Raw genomic sequence first — 23,271 nt, forward strand, 5'->3', positions numbered from 1 at the left:
GCCAAATGGCCGACGAGGCGACCGAGGGAATGAAACGATGGGGGCGAGCATGCATTTCTGGAGCCGTCCAGATGGAGATACCGGAGGCCGAGAGGCGGAGGCGAGAGAACGGACGGCGACGATTCCAAGACCAACGGCGCCGTTGGCGACGAAACTGCTCCAGGTGCTTCACCGAATCGCCCAATTATAGGAATGGGTCGAGTCCATCAATTGGGTAGTTGACCCATAAAAGCAAGGCCATTGGGTCGACCAGGTCTCAAAATCTAAAATAGGTTAATAAGATTAAAATCTATTGACTGATGGGAAAAATTAGATTGACCCAATCATTAGGGCAGTCCTAACGGTGAATTAATTAATGGTAGTTTCTATCTCTATTAAATAAGATGCTACGTAAGTAAAATACTGACATGGCAATCTAATAAATGAAAAAAAAGAGAGGAAACGGTTTCCTTCTGGAGAAGAAAAGATGTCGGCTCTTGATACGAGGGAGGAAGAAACCACAACTTCTCCGTTGGGAGGAAACCACCGGCGTCTATAGGTGGGTACCGCGATGCATGCTGGCCCGCGCCGCTGCGCATGGCTGCTCGGCAGCTGCGGTCCTTGCTTGCCGGCTGTGGCGCATCCGCGCCGGCCGCTGCTACGCACGCGAGCACGACTGTGTTGGCCGTGTCCTCGCGCTCTCGCGGGCCGCGACGCGCGCGCTGGCCGTGTTCTCGCCCTGCTCGCAACACGCCCAAGCTCACCCGCATCGGTTGTGCTCGCCGACGCCGGCAGCGCTGCCGTGCCTGCGCTCTACCTCGCCACCATGCCCGACGTGCTCCCGCCCGCGCTCGGCGTCGCAACGTGCGCTCGTGGGCTGAGCTCACCCGCGCACTGCCTGTGCTCTTCATCTTGCTTTGCTCGTAGGCTGCCGCATGCGTTGTCCTGCTGTGTGGCTGGGAGAGAAACAGAGAGAGAATCGGAGGCGGAAAGGATAAGGAGAGGAGAAAAAAACTAATATTTATTATGGTAGGAAACTCTCATTGTAAAGGATAGTTTCTATACAAAATTTTTTTGACGTGACTCTCTTGGATATTGTGCGTAACCATTGGAACTGCCTTACAGAATAATATTTTGTAATTATTAGTTTTTTTTAAATAAATACAGCTGACCATAACACATTTATGTTAAGTAGCGGATCGAGAAATATTATACTTTGAAAGTAGAAAACGGATAAAAATGAAAGGCTAACTTGAGTATTACTCCTTGATTAATTTTATGGCAGCCGACACGGAGTTATGGACTGATGGACATTGAAAAAAAACGAATTAAAATCATGGCACTGATGGAGTTGATATTCGTCGGTTCGTTGTATAGTAGCGTCAAGGATGAAAACGGAACGGAAATATCTCGAACCGAACCGAACCGCTTTCTATATTTAATCCGATCGAATTCGTATTTTCTTATCCGACTTTATCGTTTTCGTTTTCGTATTTTAGATGTTTCGTATTTCAAATGTAAAAGTAGAAAACGGTTTTGATATTTTTCGACCGTTTTCTACTTTTCTACTTTTAATTTAAAATATTTCGAATTCAAAATTTGGTTTAAACCGAATTTAGTCAACTATAGGGTCACACAGCCCAATTACAGACTATTCACCATGCATCTGCGTTCTTTCTACTGGTGGCTAGTGCGTTCCTGGTAGCTATTAATTGCTTATTCAAGACTTGTATTTATGTGTGGCTATTATATTAAATATCTAAGACCAATCATGCACTTTTTAATTATTATATGCACTTAAACTTGATCGTGTATATACTTAGTCATGCACTTGGTATTACATATTGGTATTTTGTATTAGGTTTTCGTATATCGACCGTGTTCGACATAAATCCGATCGAATTGGTTCGTTTTCGAAAGTCTCGATATTTCGTAAGTTCGTGTTCGTTTTCGTGTTCGACTTTACCGTTTTCGTTTTCGTTTTCGTATTTTAAATGTAAAAGTAGAAAACAATTTAGGAGTTTTTCGACCGTTTCCGACAGTTTTCATCCTCAGTAGCGTGTAGCCGATGGCACTGATGAGTGTGGCTTTGCTTTCATTGCGTGACATGACGAGCTGAGGAGCCAGCCGTGATGAAATGACTGACGTGTGGATCATGCGATGGCTTTGCTGTCAACCACTAGAGGCAATTTGCGTACTCCGTATGTAGTATATGCTTACGCAGCTACTCGTTGGCTGTCAGGCACTGCTTCAATTTGTTCTCGACGACAGATGAACCAATAGCAAGCTACGACATCTCTGGAGATTGCCGGGCAATCTAGAAGATAACAACACCAGCTTCAATCTCTTTATTTGTAGATAGGATATTGATAATAAATACATTTTTTTCTATCTTTTATCTTATCTTTTCTCTTTATTTGTAGATAAAATATAGATAATAAATATATTTTTCTATCTTTTATCTTACTCTCTTTATTTGTAGATAAGATATAGATAATAAATATGTTTTTTCTATTTTTTGTCTTATCTTTTCTAGATGTGTAGAAAAATATTTGGGTCGGCCTATGTTATCTACTGGGTCAATAAGACCATAGCATTTATATGAAATAGGTCGACCCATGACCCCTAAAATTGGCCTTGAGGCTTTAGGGTTGGGCCGACCTATTCCCATCCTAAGATCTTATTATCTTAACCCTAGCACAGTGTTCATCTAACTATAGTTGTTTAAATATCGCTAAACAGTAAACTAACAAGTTATTTGTTTAAAAGGTAAATAGAAATTAATGGTGGACCATTTAACAGTAAAAAGGAGGAAAGATGATCTAAATACCCTCAACAGAATAGATGTAAATGGTTTTAAACTGACTAAACAACTATTTAAATGGTTTTTTTAGACAAACACTGGATAAATCCAGTTGATTTTTACCTGTATAATTTGTTTTAAAAAAGTTTTACCTGTATAAATTTATATATTTAAGTTTATTATATTCACAAATATGTATAATTGATTTATTACATGTATAAGATTTTTTATTTTGTTCTTTTATATGCATAAATATATATAATACTAAAATACTTAATTTTTTGCTTATATATAAATGCTATAATAATTGACATAAATAAATATGTGTATTTTGGTAATGTTACATAAAACCATTTTAATCTATTTAAGCATCTTCTAAACCGTTTAAATGCTAAACAACGGCTAACTGTTTATCATTTATCATATCAGTGTTTTAGGATAACACTGACCTAGCGACTCATGCCGTTTCGATCTAGCTGGGCTAAGTCATTGCCCTAGCGACTCATGCGGAATCTAAACGAACAAGACGTATTATTGTGAGAGAAAGAAAGTACTGTTTGGCTGATTTATTGTGAGGCGTAGGCTGGGCTCAGTCATTGGATCGATGGAGCGATTCATTGACGACGGCTCCCCCGGAGCTCATCATGGCTAGCAGCAAATCGGCGTCAATCGCGAGGGGGCGTGCAGATAGCAGCACGAATACTGCGACCGACGAGAATGGTGATACAGGATGGAACCGCTAAGAAACGCCTGCTATAAGGCCCGTCTCAGTGAGGGTTTCACTAGGATGTCATGTACATTTATTAGAGCGTCATGTCAGCAAAACTGCACTTTTTGCATGAAACGAAGAGGAGAGAGAAGGAAGTAGGTTCACCATGCTGAAACTCCGCTGACGTTGTTTCTCACGCGGTGAAACAGGATGAAATCCCCACTGAGGACTAAATCGTTTCACCATCTTGCATGTGATCCAATCATTTTGCAGTAATTAAATGATTTGCCTAGCCTAGGAAACATCAAGGTGAAACTCATGCATTGTGGAGGTTGTTTCATTATTCGTTTCATTGATGCTCTGTCAGCAGATTTGTTTTGGAAACAGTGCATTGAAACGAGCCATTGAGACTAGCCTAATCACAACAACAACAACCATTTTCAGAGATAACAAGCTTCAGTCCTCAACTCCACAGAATAGCTGTGTAAGGGCACTCACAATGCAAGACTATATCACAGAGTCCAAGACAATTAATTATATATTATTTATGGTATTTTGCTGATGTGGCAGCATATTTATTGAAGAAAAAGGTAGAAAAAATAAGACTCCAAGTCTTATTTAGACTCTAAGTCCACATTATTCGAGGTAATAAATAACTTTAGACTCTATGATAAAGTCTGCATTGTGAGTGTCCTAAGAGGAAATATTGCAAGTCTGAAGCTGCCAAAACTATATATAGCCACAACAAGCAGCACGGGACCCCAAATATGACCATAGCCGAGCAAATCTGCCAACGTAAGGATTTGTTAAAGTGCATAATAGACACAGCAATAAAGCTTCGGTAATTTGCATTAGTCTGAATTTACTAGGGACGAATTCGATTTCTGAGTGTTGGCTGCTTTGGCGACCTCTGTCTTTGCCTCTTTGGTTGTCGCTGCAGAATTTTCAATGTTCATGTCAGACTTCCTCTGGAACGGGACACACATTAGCTAAGATCTTTAAACACTTCATATACTTCACCAATCTGCTGTTGGATCTCTTGAATGGCTCGCTACCTTTCCTCAATTATAGCTTCGTTGGAAACAATTTCATTGTCAAATTGCAGCACCTCTTGTCTTCAGAGTAACATGGAAATTCATCAGAAAACTAGAAAAACAAGAAATAGGATTCTGCAAAATCTTGCTGGTGATGTCAAAGTTTTTATTTCACATAACAGGTTGGGCCTGCGGGTTATATCACAACGTGAGCCTCGTTGGATGCAAACATTAGTTTTCGATCCAATGCCATCAAACACTATTTCGTTGCCAGTCTAAAAATCTCTTACCTATTGTGCATACATATACCCTTGTAAATTCACATGACAGTCCACTTGTATGTTGTATCAACTAAGAAATAGCAAGCCCTATAGCTTCACCACAAACTCAGGGGTAAATATGCCATGAAACATTAGATGAACGTCCTGTTTTACCAAGTAAATGAGCTAATGCAATAGTCGACAGATATCCTAACATGTATAATTAAACCCACCCCTGCCTGATGCACTACAGAGTTTTGAGCTTCCACCTGACTTAGCTAATACTAGCTCAGTACTGACCCTTTTGATTCAACAAATACTGAACGCTGCTCAAGCCTTTTTCCAGATTGAGAACTTCGGTCATCTGTAGTATTAGCTGCATCGCAAACACCACAGTAACATTCAGACGATTAGCACGCAGCCCAATCAAAGTAAAAACTGCACAATTAAAAGTGAGGATTTTCTTTATTCTTGAGATTCACTGGTGTTTGTTGACTGTTTTAGTGCACAAGACAGGATTTCGTTGAAAGAGTTAAAACTCAGCAAGCTGAAAGGCTGCAATGTCCATGGCCTCTTAGATGTTAGTTAAGTTGCTGGAAATTTCCACTTTGGCCCAGACAAAGGATTTTATGAATCGGACATAATTGTGCCTGGTGTTCCTAATATGGTTACTTATGACTTTACAAGATTACCCACAAAATAAACAAACTGTCCTTTGGGACAGAATTCACTACATCTAAATAAGGCCTGATGGGTAAGTACCTACAATTAGCTCGTTGAGAATAAAATAGTTCCAATTCTTTTTCAGGCATTCCTATTAACCTAAATATGTAATTTGTTACTCTAATGTTTAAAACACTTCACAATTTTACGAACACAACGTATCTGATACATACGGGCTGCATTTGGATACGGCCCAACTAAAATGGCCTTTTAAGCCGAGGACAGCGCACCGCACCGTTCGCATTCGCGTCTATTTTAGGCATCGTGACCTAGACGCAATTTGATGTGCTTCAATCTGATATAGTAGTACACGGTACACTAGTTTGTGGAACTAGGTGTCCGCAATCAGTTGCAGTTCTGTATATATTTTTTTTTTATAAGAACGGCTTCAGCTACAATTTCGATATGAATGCAACTATTTTTTGGTCTGCATGATCCTCATCTGTGTTCACTGTCTCAGGCATCATCGACTCATTCATATACCTCTGACAGAAGGCGCTCAAAATGGAGGGTAAACCAGCTAAATATGACGAGATGACATGCCACTTATGTTAGTTTGTTTAGAGAAAAGGTCACCCCTGCTTTTTATATTTCAAAAAGCACACCTTGAAGTTCACAGATCACAGCGTTTAGGTTTCTCTTCTTTATGTTAACTTCTAGATGAGTAGTAGAAGCTTGATCCACCTCCTCCCCTCCTGGATCCTTCTTGCTAGGGGGAGAAGGCTCCTCCTACTCGATCCCCAGCAGCTAGTGGCCTCTTGCTACTTGTTGATCTCTATGGTCTTCTTGCTGGTCATGTCCTTCCAATCCCCCATTCTCCTCCCTTCCTTGCTCTTGGTGTTTGCTAGCGTGAGAAAGGGATTACGATGAACTAGAGAGAGAATGAGTGTGAGAGACTGAAAGGGAGTGAAAGTGCTGCTACTGGTGAATGTGTCCACGAAAATGGATAGCTGTTATGATACGTGGGGTCTAGAGTGTCCAGGTGAGCACAACTCACTTGTTGTGCGCATGAAGTGATCTGGCGGATGTTATGAGAGTGCACTGGATGGTCCACGGTGACACAGTTTTCTGTTAGGCCATCCTTAATGGTTTTTATGACCTAGTTTCTAACGCATTTATATTTTACAAAAGTGCAAAAGAGTTTTTCTCTAGTTCCATAAAACTCTTATAATCTCTTTTTTATTAATATAGTGTTACATCAGTATATTTAATGTGCATTAAACTCCAATAAAACCCGTCGAGACTGACCTTAAGCCTGTGGCCATGTTCTCGTGGACGGTCATGGAGTACACCGGACGGTCCGCTAGAACAAGACAGAGCCTAGAAAATGCAGTTTAGTGTATATACAGTTTTCCAAATCGAATTTAAAACCCATATGATGCTTATGATGAAGAAGAAGATGACAATGACACGATCAGATCATGATACAAACCAGAAACAAATGTGCACTAAGCTCTACTAAGGCCATGTTTGGTTCCTCTCGTTTTTTTAACATCTATCACATTGAATATTTGACCACATGCATAGAGTAATATATATAGACTATTTATGAAGTTAAAAATATAATTAGAGAATAATTTATGAGATGAATCTTTTAAGCATAATTAGTACATGATTAGACACTAATTCTCAAATAAAACGAAAATACTACAATAACTATTAAATTTTACACCTCAAACCAAACACCCCCTAATATTTCATACTTGAGCTCAACTCATAGTTGCACGAGCTATTCCACGGACATATATATACAAAATAGCCCTGACACCTTCCGGACTTGTTTTGACGGGGATTGGAATGGAATCTCCTCTGACCATCCTTGGATTTATTTGGAACTCAATGTTTTTGGTGGTGCAACCTTTTTTTTTTAAAAAAAATATGTTTAATAAGAAAGTTATAAATGTTGCCTCTCTAGTTCAAATGAAACTATTCAATTATTTATCCTTTGACCGTCACTTTGCACGCTTTGTTTGGAATATTGTGCGTATCACTTTTGGAATTCAACCACCTGCTAACTTTGCCAATTTGCTTGGCTCCTGGTTACATGGTTTAAACTTGAAGCTTAAAAACCAAATTTTATTAATTAGGAGCTTTTCCACGGGCATATATATATATATCCATAAAATAGCTGACATCTTTCCATCGTTTTGGCGGTGGAACTATCTTTTTCGAAATAGGTTTGATGAATACATTATAGTTTTTGCGGTGGGAAGCCAAAACTGGAACTGTTTTTAGGACTATGGGATAAACACAAAACAACCGGTGACGCTCGCATTGACGCGCCGGCACGCACCCAGCTGGTTGTCACGTTGAAAGAGGCCTTGTTTACTTCACCCTCAAATTTTCAAGATTTCCTGTCACATCGAATCTTGCGGCATATGCATGAAGCTTTAAATATAGACGAAAATTAAAACTAATCACACAGTTTGACTGTAAATCACGAGACGAATCCTTTGACCCTAGTTAGTCTATAATTGGACAATATTTATCACAAACAAACGAAAGTGCTACAGTTCCGAAAACTTTTCAGTTTTCGGAACTAAACAAGGCCAAAATGACAATCGAGCGGGCTGTGGTGGGGGCCACGTGGCGGTGGCGCCGATCCAGCTTCCCCAATTCCGGGTGCCAGGGCAGGGACGCTCTTTGTTTTCCCCAAACCCGGCGGCCGCGAGGAAGCGTATCCTTGCAGCATCACCCAAACAGCCAGTGCGGCGGGTATTCATGGCGCGGCGGCGCCCACAGCCGAAATAAAACCACGCGCGGCCCACCACCGTCCGCCGGCTTCGTGTTGTATACTAGTACTCCTGTAGTACCAGACATAAATCTCCCGGATTCCGACTCCTCTTCCCCAGCCCATCATAGGCCCTCGCCGTGAATTCCAACCTGCTTCCCACTAGACCATCCATCCATCCATCCATCTGCGCGTAGTAGTACAAGCTAGCACACCACACCACCACCACCACCACTTCCGCCGCCCCGGTTCATGGCTTCCATCGTTCTGCTGCTGTCGGAGCTGCTGGGCGGGGAGAGCGCGAGCGTGCTGGCGGCCGAGCGCTACATGGGCGGCCACCGGAGCCTGGGGGAGTTCCGGCCGGCCGTCACGGAGGCGCCGGCCAGGCATGGCCAACGGCTGGTGGACGACCAGCACGCGGCCGCCGCCGGGACAGAGCGGGCGCGGCGGATGCCGGAGGACAAGAAGAGGAAGGAGGAGTCGTTCGAGGACCTCGCCATGCCTAGGATCGCAGTCGACATCATGTGGCCATGAGGGAGGCTTTGAGAGCGAGTCTCATGTATAGTCATGTGTGTATGCCCAGAGCCCCAGACTTTAATTTGGGCTCTGTAGTACTAGTAATTGCTTAATTGCCTAATCGCTCATGCTCCTCTAGTTGCTTCCGGTTCTTTCTATTTATTACTGCATTTATTACGACATGTAAATATGTGTAAGGGAGGAAAAAAAAAACGGATTGCTGAATTGTGGCCGTCATTTCCAGTTCCAGTCAATCCGTAGTTTGGTACTCCGTACCAATGCTAGCTGTTGTCACTGTCCGCCGTGCGATGCCAACCAGCTACTGCAGCAAACGCGCGCGCCTTGCTCTGCAGTGATGCGCTCGCGTTCTCGATGATCCAATCCACGGCGGGCGGTGCCTTTGCTGGCACAACCGTGCAAGTCAGCTAGCATGCTTCCATTTCCAGCCTGCGCAGCGGAGCGGCGGCGAACCGGTAGTGGGAAAGGCATAATAAACCAGGGGACAGTTTTCTATATTAAGATCTTGTTTAGTTAGGGCACTCCCTAGTGCTAAAAACTACACGCAGTTTCTATACATATTAATTTTTATACATATTATATATATATATATATATATATATATATATATATATATATATATATATATATATAGAAACTATGGTTCTAATGGATAGTTTCTATAGAATATCTTTTTATCAAATCACATTCATTCCCTCTCCATTCTTAGCCAATTATATCACTTCATATCTTGGATTCTGGGCGGACCCAGTTTCTATGATTTTTGCTCTCTCTCTTCAATAACTTTTTTGCCACATCAACAAAATACTTAGATGGCACTGCAATTAATATCTATAGAAATCACGATAGTTTGTGCATTGGGAGTGCTCTTATAAACAAAATCAACTTTATATTGAATTTTACAGCACATAAAATATTAAACATAAATAAAAAGATAACTTTTAATCTAAACACTGTATAGTTTAGCTGTAATTTGCAAAATAATTTTTTTGAATATAGTTAGTCTATAATTAAATAATAATTATCAAATACAACAAATTCGAAAATTTTTTAATCTAAACAAGACCAAACATTCGCGGGTCGTAAACCCGCCCACAGGAGGAACCGGGCCAGGTTGCTGTGGGCTGAGATCCGCTGATTTCTTTCTGTACTGCACGAACCAGATTAGGATCATGCGGTAGCGGTACTCCGTCCAAGGACGTGGTCTGGTTCTTCTAGACTGCCGTTCAGTGGCGGATCCAGAAACGGATGGGGAGCTAAATAATATAGTAGAAAAAAATTGCTCACAGTACCTAGTACACTAATAGATATAGCAAAGATTAATATTGATTCAAAGTGCTCAAAGATACATAAAACCATAATGAGAATAGAAAAGTACCAAATATAAAGAGTCTTTCATAATAATTAAAAAAAATTCATGCATGATGTCTTCCGCCTTCACGAATTCACACCACTTGAACCACCACGACACTCAATGCTACATAAATTTTAAAATGTCATACTTCATATATCGAGATAGAATTATAAAATAAAATATACTAAAACAATACGCACCTCGTGCCCTCGCGTGGCAAATTTATCTTACGGTTTTTGAAGCCTTGAAAGCGCTTCAAAAAATTTTCATCTTCAACGGATGCAAACAAATCCCGCTCAAGATAGCATATCATGCTATTATTCATCCAATCATCATTCATTTTATTCCTCCGTTCGGTCTTGATAATATTCATAGTAGAGAAGGCTGTTTCACCTTGGTCTTTTATGCTCAAGCTGATTTTCTTCATTTCTAATATTTCTATTTGATGCATCTTTCTTAGCGTAGTATCTTTCCATCCTAAGACAATGGATTTTTTCATATGAAATCAGTATCTAATTGATAAAAAATAAAATTGATAAAAATAGCACCACTGCGGGGTAACTTGACAATGAATTTTATCTTAGGAGTTGATCAAATATAATTGATAAAAAACTGCACCAGTGCACCACTATCTAATTGATGAATTAAGAAATAAAAGTTATGATATGTAGCAAACAATATATAATTAGGGTCACCTGCAGGCTGCAGCTCAAAAAAAAATTGCTTCTCAAATCTCACCTGCAGTTGCAGTTGCAGGAGCTGAGTCGCTGGGATCTGGCCGTCCGGCACTGTCGGCGTCTCGCGAGGTCGCAGGGTGACGGGGGGTGACCGGGTGAAGCTGGCCACTCGCGCCAGGCCGCCGGTGACTCGCGATCGTGACTTTGCGAGAGCCGAGAGGGAGCGAGGCACGAAGACGGCGAGGCTAACGAGTCGAAGCAGGTCAAGGTCAAGAGTCACGGCAACTCATTTGCATTTGCTGGCTGCTGCCTGCATGCCTTCCGTCGGCCAGGGCTGAAGAAAAGAATTATTTCTGCCAGGGGGGCTAATGGGCTGCCAAGCCTTTTTACATGTTTTTTTGTGGAACTTGTTCCCAGAGCTAATGGGCCTCGCCCCGGGCTGTAGCCCAGGCAGCCCGGGCCGTGAATCCGCCCCTGCTGCCGTTCATTTAACAGGCTTTCCAAGGGAGCTGCTGTTTTTTTTTTTTTTTTTTCTGTTTGCTCTCGCAGCAGGAGGATCCGTAAGCTCTGCTTAAAAATCATTAGGTCATCTCTTTGTTCTTTATTCTTCTTTCAAAAAAAAAATCACGGTAAATCTTTACCGTCAAGTAGAGCTGCCCGGATGGGCAGCTTTCCCGGTTCCGGCGGACAGACTACGGCCTTCTCCGGCACTTCTCCTGGACAGCGGCTAGGGGCGGCGATCGGACGAGGCTGTTGCTAAATTAAGTCTTGTTTAGATAAAAAAAATAGATTTTGACACTGTAGCATTTTCGTTTTTATTTGATAAACATTATCTAATTACAAAGTAATTAAGTTTAAAAGATTCGTCTCGTGATTTACAAATAAACTGTGTAATTAGTTTTTGTTTTTATTTATATTTAATGCTCCATCTATTTGTAGTAAAATTGATATGACGAGAAATCTTGAAATGTTTTTGGCTAAGGCCCTGTTTAGTTCCTCACCAAAATTTTTTCGTCTATCCCATCGAATTTTTGGACACATGCATGGAATATTAAATGTACATAAAAAAATAAACTAATTACACAGGTTGATTGAAAAACATGAGACGAATCTTTTAAGCCTAGTTACTCCATGATTAGCCTTAAGTGCTACAGTAACTTACATATGCTAATGATAGATTAATTATGCTTAATAGATTTGTCTTGTAGTTTCCTGATGAGCTATGTAATTTGTTTTTTTATTAGTTTCTAAAAACCTCTCCCGATATTATTCCGACACATCCGATGTGACATCAAAAAATTTTCATCTCCAATCTAAGGCCTTGTTTAGTTGGCAAAATTTTGGTTTTTTTTACTACTGTAGCACTTTCGTTTTTATTTGACAAACATTGTCCAATCACGGAGTAACTAGACTCAAAAGATTCATCTCACAAAATTTAGGTAAACTGTGTAATTAGTTTTTATTTTTATCTTTATTTAATGCTCCTGATTAAAGATTCGATGTGACGGAAAATCTTGAAAATTTTTACGAACTAAACAAAACATGGCCTAATAAGGCCTTATTGCTGCTCACTGCCCTCGCTGCCCTGGTAGGTTCGGTCTCTGGCGGCGATGATGTGGAGATTGCTTAAGTCACGGCATAAGCTTTGGACAACGTGTGGGTGTCGTTCTCTTATTGGAGACTACGGGCGGAACCTAGGCCTTATTTAGATTAAAAAGTTTTTTTTTATTTTAACGTTATAGTAATTTTGTTTTTAGGCCTTGTTTAGTTCACCCCGAAATCTAAAAAAATTTCAAGATTCCCCGTCACATCGAATCTTGCGGCACATGCATGAAGTATTAAATATAGACGAAAATAAAAACTAATTATATAGTTTGACAGTAAATCACGAGACAAATCTTTTGACCCCAGTTAGTCTATGATTGGACAATATTTACCACAAACAAATGAAAGTGCTACGGTAGCGAAATTCGAATTTTTTGAAACTAAACAAGGCCTTATTTAACAAAATATTGTCCAATCATGGAGTAACTAGGCTTAAAAGATTCGCTTCGTGATTTACAGGAGATCGTGCAATTAATTTTTGTTTATATCTATATTTATTGCTTCATGTATGTGCCGTAATATTCGATGTGACGGAAAATATTGAAAAGTTTTTGGTTTTTGGGGTGAACTAAACAAGGCCCTAGTGGAGGCGAAACTAGACTCCCTCTTGCCTACCCTAAAAAACTAAAAAATCATGAAGCAGTTAGTATGATGATAGCTAACTAGCCTACGAAGCAACAAATATACTCCTTTCTTTAAAAACAAGCTAGCATAACAGCCCAATAAGTAAATTGTATATAGAATCCACTACGGAGCTCTTTTATGGGCCACAACCCTCATTAGCTGGTTTGTGGCCGCCAACGTTTTAGACATTATTTTTCATTCCTTAAAAGAAACGAATCACTGAAGTATTAGTGTAATTACAATTAGCATTAGACAAATTAGCCCTCCCTCCTATATTTTAGTTCACCCTCCGCCGCTGTTGGAGGTGTCCTTCCTACCTCTCCACCCGCCGTGCTAGAGTTGTAGTTAAAAATCTTCCTTTGACGGGCCTTGTCGGCACTTGTTAGCGTCGTTTCCTCCTTGAAGGCTTTGTTAGGATTTTTACTTCGCGGTTACTCATGGTGGTGCCCCAAATCGCACGTCAGATCATTGTTTTCTTCCGTCCTTATTAGTTGTTAGTTGAGTTGTTTAGTTCGACTAAGTTAGAACCTATAGTGGTGTGAGTTTTGATAGTTGTTTAGTTGTTGTACTAAAATTGTGTAGGATGAGTGGTACACTCTTTTTAGTTATATGCTTTGAGGTCAGTTTTTATTTTAAAAACTAGACGGACACTTATTTTTTTCTTTCTTCGTCTAATAAAAATTCGCAAAACTTTTGTCCTCCTTAAAAGAAAAAAGAAAAGACTACTAATACACCATTCATGACGTAGGCACCGAAGAGGAAGATGGTTGGGCTGGCACGCACCAAACGCCGGGTTGCAAAACACCGGCAGTAGATAGATAAACTCCAAAACCAAATCGGACATGCTACTATCCTGGCCATTTAAACAGCTTTGAGATATGTGTAGCAGGAGATAAAGTGCAAAACACTGGAAAAAAAAATGCTAAACATAAGAAAGAGTATACTGCAGCACGAATCTTAAAACACTTTTAAACGATAGGAGATAAGCACAACTGAAGCAAGCACATTATCGCCAAGTCAGGGAGGCTCTGTTGTGTTTGTGTATGTGCCAAACGGAACTGGCCCCAACCTCTTCTCCGTTGGGACCAGGGAGAAACAGACGTACGTCAGGCACCACGTACCAACCGGCCCGAAGAGTGACGACCATCCCATTCCCAGCTGCACCTACTACGCCGTCGGGGCCGGGCCTGCAGGTACGGTTGACGACGTCCGCCGGCTGCTTTAGTCAAACCCCGCGGCCGTCCGTCCGTTCGCCCGCAGCCAGAGCTCTGGTCCCTCCAGCACCAGCTGAATGCCTGCCTGTCTCTTGCTCTGTTCCGCTTCTATTGTGTGTGAGTGTGATCCATCGTCGGGGGCTAGCTTAGCTGCCTGCTAATCAAAATCAACTCATGGTCATGGCGTCCATCGTGCTGCTAGCTGCTGTCGGAGCTGCTGGGCGGGGATCGGAGAGCCTGCAGGAGCTCCGGTCCGCCGCCGTGAATGTGGGCCGCCGGCGGCAGCGGCGGCGGCCAACAAGCAGGACGAACAACGTCCGGAGGCCGCCGCCGCCGGCACCGCACGGTGCGAGTGCCAGGAGACGAGGAATAATGAGGAGTCGTTCGAGGATCTCGCGGTGTCCAGGGTAGCGGACTAGCGGTCGACCTCATGTGTTCCTGTGTGGGTTGCGCATTACCGATCTTGCTGTTTCGTTGTTTTCTGATTCTTTCTATTCAAGCCGGATAACTAATTTCTTTTTGGGTAGTACAGTCTCTATCGACTACATACCACCTGACGCCTGTACGCCGAAGACCATTCGTAGCTCTTCTGTATGACTGTATCTCGTCTTCAAAGAATCATCAACAAGACAACAACTGCCTTTGACACGGCTCGCCAAGACCAGAGGACACGGATACGAGAATGGGATATGATACATATATAAGATTTGAGGATCGGATACGCTATCTTCAAAAAATCAATGATACGGGGATACAACTAGAATGTTTTAATATATCATTTTAGCAACTACATAATAAACCAATAGCAAGTTTAGTGAGTTCACTATATATATTTATTAAGAGGGTTCTATTTAATTTACAGTCTTACAGAACTCAATCGTATACAAAAGATATGAAACAAATCGACAGATGCGCATCATGTATATATATTGATAAATAACAAACATGCTAGTTCGTATGTTTTTTTAAAAAAATTAATTTACCTCATTGATAGCCCTGTATAGGCAAATGTGGCCAGCCCGCACCAGCCTGCTTAGGGCACTCACAATGCAGACTCTATCATGGAGTCTAAAGTTATTTATTACCTCGAACAATGTGGACTTGGAGTCTAAATAAGACTTGGAGTCTTATTTTTTCTACTTCTTTCTTCAATAAATATGATGCCACATCAGCAAAATACCATAAATAATATGTAATTAATTATCTTGGACTTCATAATAGAGTCTTGCATTGGGAGTGCCCTTAGGATACACACGAAAGCTGGCCCGAACTTTCTCGGCCAGTGAACACTGCTCTAGACCACCCCATTTAGGCCTTTGCGACCAATTTTAGTTTGGGCCTTCTTTAGTTCCAAAAAAATTTGTAAAATTTTTCATATTCTTCGTCACATCGAATCTACGTATGCATGGAGTATTAAATATAAGCAAAAATAAAAACTAATTGCACAGTTTGGTCGAAATTGACAAGACAAATCTTTTGAGCCTAATTAGTCTATGATTGGACAATTTTTATCAAATACAAACGAAAGTGCTACAGTGTCGATTTTCCAAAATTTTTTAGAACTAAACAAGGCCTTGCAATACTTGCAAATAGCTTTCAGCTCACCATCCATAGGAACTAAATCTTTCTTAAAGTGCTCTCAAACATTAGACCGCGTGGTGTTAGAGATGTATGACTTTCTTCACTGACATGTGTTTCAGACCCTTCTAATATATGCATTGGTCATTGGATTCCATCTTTTCACCTGTAGAGAACACAAGCAAGTAAGGTCATAACTTATTCACGGAAGGAAACATATGCATCACATATATAAAAGAGAAAATAACAGGCAGTCAGAACTGGTCCCAATAAATTGTATCCAAATTAGGAGTCACAACTGGAGTTAGTTGTGTTCATGTCAACCTCAGTTGCTATTGGCCGCAACTGACTACAACAACACCAACAGCAAGCACAACTAGTTGCAGCTAATGACAACCACAACTAGTCGCAACCAAATTCACAGTAATAACAAGGCACCATTTTTAACGTGAAAAACCCCATCACAGGACCAAGCCAGCCAAATCTTCTTCCACTATATGTTTGTGGGATTACAATAAATTCATCTCTAGACACCACTAGAGGCAACAATCATCAAGATTCACAGTTCTTGGATAACAACAATAAAATTTGGGGCTGCTACTTAGGGAGTGGAAAGACCTCACCAAATGATGGTTGGAACTCAGATTAGAGGCACCAACAATGTAGATCTGAATCTTCACAACCTTAGGCTTTGTTTACTTCCACCCAAAAATCTAAATTTTTTCAAGATTTCCCATCACATCGAATCTTTAGACGCATGCATGGAGTATTAAATATAGATAAAAATAAAAACTAATTACACAGTTTGGTCGGAATTGACGAGACAAATCTTTTGAGCCTAGTTAATCCATGGTTGAACAATAATTACCACAAACAAATGAAAGTGCTACAGTGTCATGAAATTTTTCACTTCACCAACTAAACACGGCCTTAGGAACAAATCCTTCTTGATCTATTGCAAGATCTCTCTAATCCTCTCTCACGCACAAGGAGCAAAGGGGCTGTGCTGAAGCTGCTACTCTGGTCCACTTCTTTGAGGTGCACTTATAATATATGGGTCTCCTCTCAAAGAGCAATTACTCTCATCGATGCTAGCCCTGTTTAGTTTTCCACCCAAATTTTTTTCATCCATCCCATCGAATATTTGGACACATGTATGGAATATTAAATGTACATAAAAAAATAAACTAATTACATAGTTTGGTTGAAAATTGCGAGACGAATCTTTTAAGCCTAGTTAGTCTATGATTAGACTTAAGTGCTACAGTAACCCACATGTGCTAATGATAGATTAATTATGCTTAATAGATTTGTCTTGCAGTTTACAGACGAGCTATGTAATTTGTTTTTTTATTAATTTCTAAAAACCCCTCCCGACATCCTTCCGACGCATCCGATGTGACATCCAAAAAAATTTTCATCTCCAATCTAAACAGGTACATGAGGAGGATTTTCCAACGCATCCATCTGCACGTAGTACAAGGTAGCACAGCACCACTTCGTCCACCGCTAGTTCTTGTCATCTTGTTGGACTGTCCGCCACTCGCGTCATCAATCCGGACCGCTCATGGCTTCCATCGTTCTCGTGCTGTCGGAGCTGCTGGGCGGGGAGAGCGCCAGCGTGCTGGCGGCCGAGCGCTACATGGGCGGCCACCGGATCGAGCCTGGGGGAGTTCCGGCCGGCCGTGACCGAGACGCCGGCCAGGCATGGCCAACGGCTAGTGGCAGACCAGCACGCGGCCGCCGCGGGGACAGAGCATTTGCAGTTCTGCACCGACACTTCGACTCTTCGAGACCGGACATACTATAGATACACAGTCAATGGTACACGACAGATCCATATTCCGCAGAACGAAGATGACATATCAACTTTCAACCGTTGGTCTGTCTACATACCCACTGCATAGGCCCATCCTTTGTGTCCTGTTGCCGTGACGGGTGGCCTGTTCGTAAACATTATTGTTACTCACGGCGACGATGCACATATAGCAATAGCATGGACTACGACGTTATAGATTGACAATGACGCCACAACGATGACTCTAGGAGGTAGACAGAGAATCATATCGATCCAGAAAAAATTGAGTGTGAAAAATTTTCAGTAACCCATATGGATACGGTGCCGAGACCGACATCGTGTGTTGCATTCGTGAGAAGCAAAAGAGACATATATATACCTTATTATTATATATAAAAAAATGAAATAAATGCTTTGCCCAAATGAGACAAAACCAAATTCAGTCGATATATATTTTGACGCTACACCTATAGGTACCTGCTGCCACAGCGCGCACAGCTACGTACCTGTGCCGCCTCTATATAAAACATGCATGCACGCGCGCGGCACTAGCTACTAGAACATCATCAATGCACCCACAACACAAACATTAGCTTCTTGTGAAGGAAGATCTCTAGCTAATTTCCATCATCCATGGCTTCCTGCAACAAGCAGCTCTCCTCCGTGTTGCTTGCTGTCCTCCTGGCGCTCGTCGCCGGCGGGGGCGCGGTGGTGGACGCTGAACACCTGCACTTGTACATGCACGACGTGACGGGCGGTCCGTCCCCGACGGCGGTGCGGGTGGTGAACGCCCCGCGCGGCTACTTCGGCAACATGTTCGTCATCGACGACGCGCTGACGGAGGGCGCCTCGTCGTCGACCACCAGCAGGGTGGTGGGGCGCGCGCAGGGGTACTACATGTGCGCGTCGGTGGCCAACCTGGAGCTGCTGGTCACCATGAACGTGGTTCTCACGTCGGGCCCGTACGCCGGGAGCTCCGTCACCGTGGTGGGCCGCGACGACATCAACGCGCCCGTGCGGGAGCTCTCGGTGGTCGGCGGCACCGGCCAGTTCAGGATGGCGCGTGGCTACGTGCTCTGGAAGACGGTCACGCCCGAGATTATCGACCTCGAAATCTTCGTCAACCCATGAGACGAGAGGCGCCAATGCAGCCGCCCGGTTTGCTTGTGCACAGAAGAATAATATACGTACTGTCGGATTCGGAATCGGCATGCATGCATGCATGGCTACATGCATGTCCGGCCGTTTACCGATACGTATCTCACTTCGGTCGGCGATATAATAAGCTTGTATATCTCCATGGGTTGTATCCTCGTCATGTTATGTTATGACATATAATACATCTCTTCAGTTGCAGTCATATACTGTAATTAATAAAAGAGTACTTCCACATGCAGTACTCCATTGTAATTGCATCCCTCGCAAAATTTGAGGTGTTTTTACAGAACAAGTGTAATTGTTACAAATGGTAAACTCCACAGTACGTAATACAAGACGGCAAACTGTAACGGTTGGGCAGTGGAATAGTATCGTGTAGACCATACATAATGTACAGGTGATAAACTCCAGCATTGTTTCGATATTATCCAAAACCTCGGTTAGACGAAAATAAAGTGGGACAAGTATTTTCATACGCAACAATAATTTCGCAGGAATTGCATGACACACTTCAACTCTTGCAGAGCATTGGTCTCGGGAAGGCAACAAGGAACATATGCTAGCTGCTCTTGGTAGTATGTGTTATGTGGATGATGACCACAATCTGGTCCATATATCCCTCTTTGTATTCAGGATGTAATTGCTGATGAGTCAGCCTCGTTTCAGTAATGGAAATTCATATTTCCCCTAAAAGAAAACATACCAATTTATTCCACGCAACCCTATTCGCTTAATTAAGCTTATGAGCCGAATCTGTCAGCCATCTAGCAGTGTTTTTCTCTCATAATAAATCAGCTAACAGTACTTTCTGTCATGGCTTATCAGCTAATCGAAACCCACGTACCTCTTGTCCCTGTTGGATGCCGCCGTTGACGTCATGCCTTCTCCACGCCCTACATCTGTGCCTCCCAGCCCTCCCCGCTGGCGCCGGCGGCCTGCACCTGCCCATCACGCCATACCAATTTATAAGACATTCCGACCAATTTATAAGATGTTCCAACCAGTTTAGCGTAGATTAAAGTACAATGCAAATTGTCACTTCTACCTCTTTGCCACCAAAATAATTGCACGCAATAGAGAGCACAGAGAATTTCTTCTGCACCGAGAATTTCGTGGGTGCTAGCTATCACAACAAAAGAGCACCAAGAATTTCAAACACTAGACGCAACTCTGACACAATAGACAGCACTGAAATTTCAAACTTTTTCTGCGAACATGAACCATCCCGCCTCTCGCCGTCGGCACCAGGAAGCCCACCGCGCTGGGGCGCGCTCCACTGCTTTACACCCGGCCACCCGCCCGTGATTTCCTCCATGAGCTCAGCTCCGCTGCTACCATTGGCCATCTGCCTTCACTGGATTTGTTCCGGAAGCAAAGATCCCCAAGTCTGATCAACAACCAACAGTCCGCCTTCACTGGATTAAGCGTGCTAGCTAGCCAGGTGAGCATCCGTCCTTGCATGCCCATGTCTGGCCAGCCAGATGCTCCCCTCCCTCTAGCTTTCTTCGTGGAGCCAACTCATTGGATGCTCATCTGCATAAACAGGTGTGAAATTGGGTCATTGGATCAGCAATTCACCTCCATGGTAGCGAGTATTCTTCCTGACCTCAATTGTACACCTCCAGAAGACTTAATGGAGGGATCACACCTGAAGGTGAGGCCGCAACCCACCAGGATGTCAATGCTCTGGCTCAAGATAAAGGAGATGACTCTGATGCTACAGGTATAGGTTCTACTTCTGCATTTGCCTCTTCCTCGCTCCTCTTTTGATAGACTTGATGAGGTAGAAATCTGCTATAGAAGGTGTCACTGGAAACTAATGTGATGTTGATCCATGAGATCCACCCCCACAAACCTTTTTGTCAATAATGTGATAAAAGATCAAGAGCAGAGCTGCATATTTCTGACAGCGCATTGTGTCTTGTTACTTGATAAGCTGATACTCCATACATTCAGTGATGTTGCAAGTGAAAACCTTCCTTTTGGCGGGCCTTGTTAGCGTCGTTTCCTCTTTGGAGGCATTATCAGGCTTTCTAGTTCCACAGTTGCTCATGGTGATGCCCCAATTTGCATAGCATGTCATCATTTTCCTCAATCCTTATTATGCCTTGTTTAGTTGTAATTTTTTTTTTGCAAAATAGACACGGTAGCATTTTCGTTTGTATTTGATAAATATTGTCCAATCATGAATTAACTAAGCTTAAAAGATTCGTCTCGCAAAGTACAGGCAAACTATGCAATTAGTTATTTTTTATCTATGTTTAATGTTTCATGCATGTGCCGTAAGATTCGATGTGACGACGAATTTTAAAAAGTTTTACAAAATTTATGAAAGTAAACAAGACCTTAGTGGTTAGTTGAGCCGTTTAGTTGGGTCGCTTTGACCAAGTTGGAACCAATAGTGGTGTAAGTTTTCGGGGCCTTGTTTAGTTTCCAAAAAATTTTGTAAAAATTTTCAGATTCCCCGTCACATCGAATCTTTAGACGCATGCATGGAGTATTAAATATAGACGAAAATAAAAACTAATTACACAATTTGGTCGAAATTGACGAGACGAATCTTTTGACCCTAGTTAGTTCATGATTGGACAATATTTATCAAATACAAACGAAAGTGTCACTATTCATATTTTGCAAAAAATTTTGGAAGTAAACAAGGCCTCCTCAATTGTATGGTTTTTGGGCTTAGTTTTTTTTCAAAAAAACTAGATAGATAGTTGCCTTTTTTCCCCCCTTTCTTCGTTCAATAAAATTCGCAGCAAAGCTTGTGTCGTTGTTAACAAAAACCATTCATGACGTAGGCACCGAAGAGGCCTAAGACAGCTAGGCTGGCACGCAGCGAATGCCGGGTTGCAAAACACCGGTAGATAAATAAACTCCAAAACCAAATCGACAACCAAAGAAGTCAGAGAGGTTCTGGTGTGTTTGTGTATATGTGCCAAACGGATCTGCCCCCAACCTCTCTTCCGTTGGGATCAGGGAGAAACAGACAGACGTCAGGCACCACGTACCGACCGGCCCGAAGTGACGACCATGGGCCATTCCCAGCTGCGCCTACTACGCCGCCGGGGCCGGGCCTGCAGGTTGACGACGTCCGCCGGCTGCTTTAGTCAAACCCCCGCGGCCGGCCGGCCGTCCTTCCGCAGCCAGAGCTCCCGTCCCTCCAGCTGAAACTGGAAATGCAGCGCGCTACGGCACGCGTACACAGACGTAGGAGCATATAAAATCTCCCGCCTCCCCATCCATTCTCCTCGTCCGTCGTGCACGACAACACACACAATCACCAGTTGCAGTTGCGCCCGTTCTAGTGCCTGCCTGTCCCTTGCTCGGTTTCCGCTTATTCTCATGGCGTCCATCATGCTGCTGCTGTCGGAGCTGCTGGGCGGGGAGAGCGCCAGCGTGCTGGCGGCAGAACGCTACATGGGCGGCCAACAGAGCCTGCGGGAGCTCCGGTCCGCCGCCGTGACTGGGCCGGCGGCGGCAGCGGCCAACAAGCAGGACGAACAACGTCCGGAGGCCGCCGCCGCCGGCACCGCACGGTGCGAGTGCCAGGAGACGAGGAATAATGAGGAGTCGTTGGGGGATCTCGCGGTGTCCAGGGTAGCGGTCGACCTTATTATGTGGCCATGAGGCTTCCTTTTTCTTTTTTCCTGTGTGGGTTGCGCAACACCGATCTTGCTCTGCTGATTGCTTTCTGATTCTTTCTATTCATCAACATCCATGTAATCTATTTATTTATACCATGTATATATGTATATATGTACGTAAAAAGAACTGCTGGAAACGTGGAACTAATTTTTTTTGGGTACAGTCTCTCTATCGACACGTCCGTGTATCCCCACGGCTGCTTTCGTAGCTCTTCTGTATCTCGTCTTCGAGTCATCAACAAGTGCCTTTGACACGGCTCGCCAAGATCAGAGGTCGTTGCAGACATGTTGCCCAGACACGGATACGAGTATCGGGTACGGATACGAGGATACGATATTTTCAAAAAAAAATGATGGCACGAGGATTCGGTTAGGATTTTAATATATTATTTTAAGTAACTAACAGTTTAATGAGTTCAATATATAGTATTACCTCTGTCCACAAAAGATTATAATTATATGATCCATGCCTGTCAAATAAGTTCAAATTTAACTAATTTATAGTAAAAAAATATTAGCACTTATGTCTCTAAATAAATTTATTATAAAAATATATTTTATAATTAATTTAATGGTGTTTTTTGTATCATGAATGTTTATACCTTTTTTTATCTAAATTTAGTCAAAGTTTAAATGATTTAATTTCTCAAAAAACCAGTATCACATTCTTCAGAGGGATTATTTATTAAGGGGGTTCTATTTAAGTTACATAACTCGATCGTATACAAAAGATACCAAACAAATCGAGAGATGCTCATCATGTATATCTATTACCTATTTATAAAAGGAGAAAATTTCAGTTTGCCAATTCTTTTTCTGCCTCCCTATCCGATGTCCGCTTCC

The 23,271-nt window shown here is 42.4% G+C and overlaps 3 protein-coding genes across 3 annotated transcripts; all 3 read left to right on the forward strand.

Moving 5' to 3' along the window:
- Nucleotides 8,086-8,992, forward strand: LOC8054624. The gene has a single exon (XM_002455372.2). The coding sequence runs from the start codon at nt 8,492-8,494 to the stop codon at nt 8,771-8,773; it is 282 nt and encodes a 93-aa protein (XP_002455417.1). The 5' UTR covers nt 8,086-8,491; the 3' UTR covers nt 8,774-8,992.
- LOC8054625 (dirigent protein 1) lies at nt 18,199-18,976 on the forward strand. The gene has a single exon (XM_002455373.2). The coding sequence runs from the start codon at nt 18,257-18,259 to the stop codon at nt 18,752-18,754; it is 498 nt and encodes a 165-aa protein (XP_002455418.1). The 5' UTR covers nt 18,199-18,256; the 3' UTR covers nt 18,755-18,976.
- On the forward strand, nt 21,967-22,493 carry LOC8054626. Its single transcript, XM_002455374.2, has one exon. The coding sequence runs from the start codon at nt 22,127-22,129 to the stop codon at nt 22,409-22,411; it is 285 nt and encodes a 94-aa protein (XP_002455419.1). The 5' UTR covers nt 21,967-22,126; the 3' UTR covers nt 22,412-22,493.

This window comes from Sorghum bicolor, chromosome 3, assembly GCF_000003195.3.
Source record: "Sorghum bicolor cultivar BTx623 chromosome 3, Sorghum_bicolor_NCBIv3, whole genome shotgun sequence".
NCBI lineage: Eukaryota > Viridiplantae > Streptophyta > Magnoliopsida > Poales > Poaceae > Sorghum > Sorghum bicolor.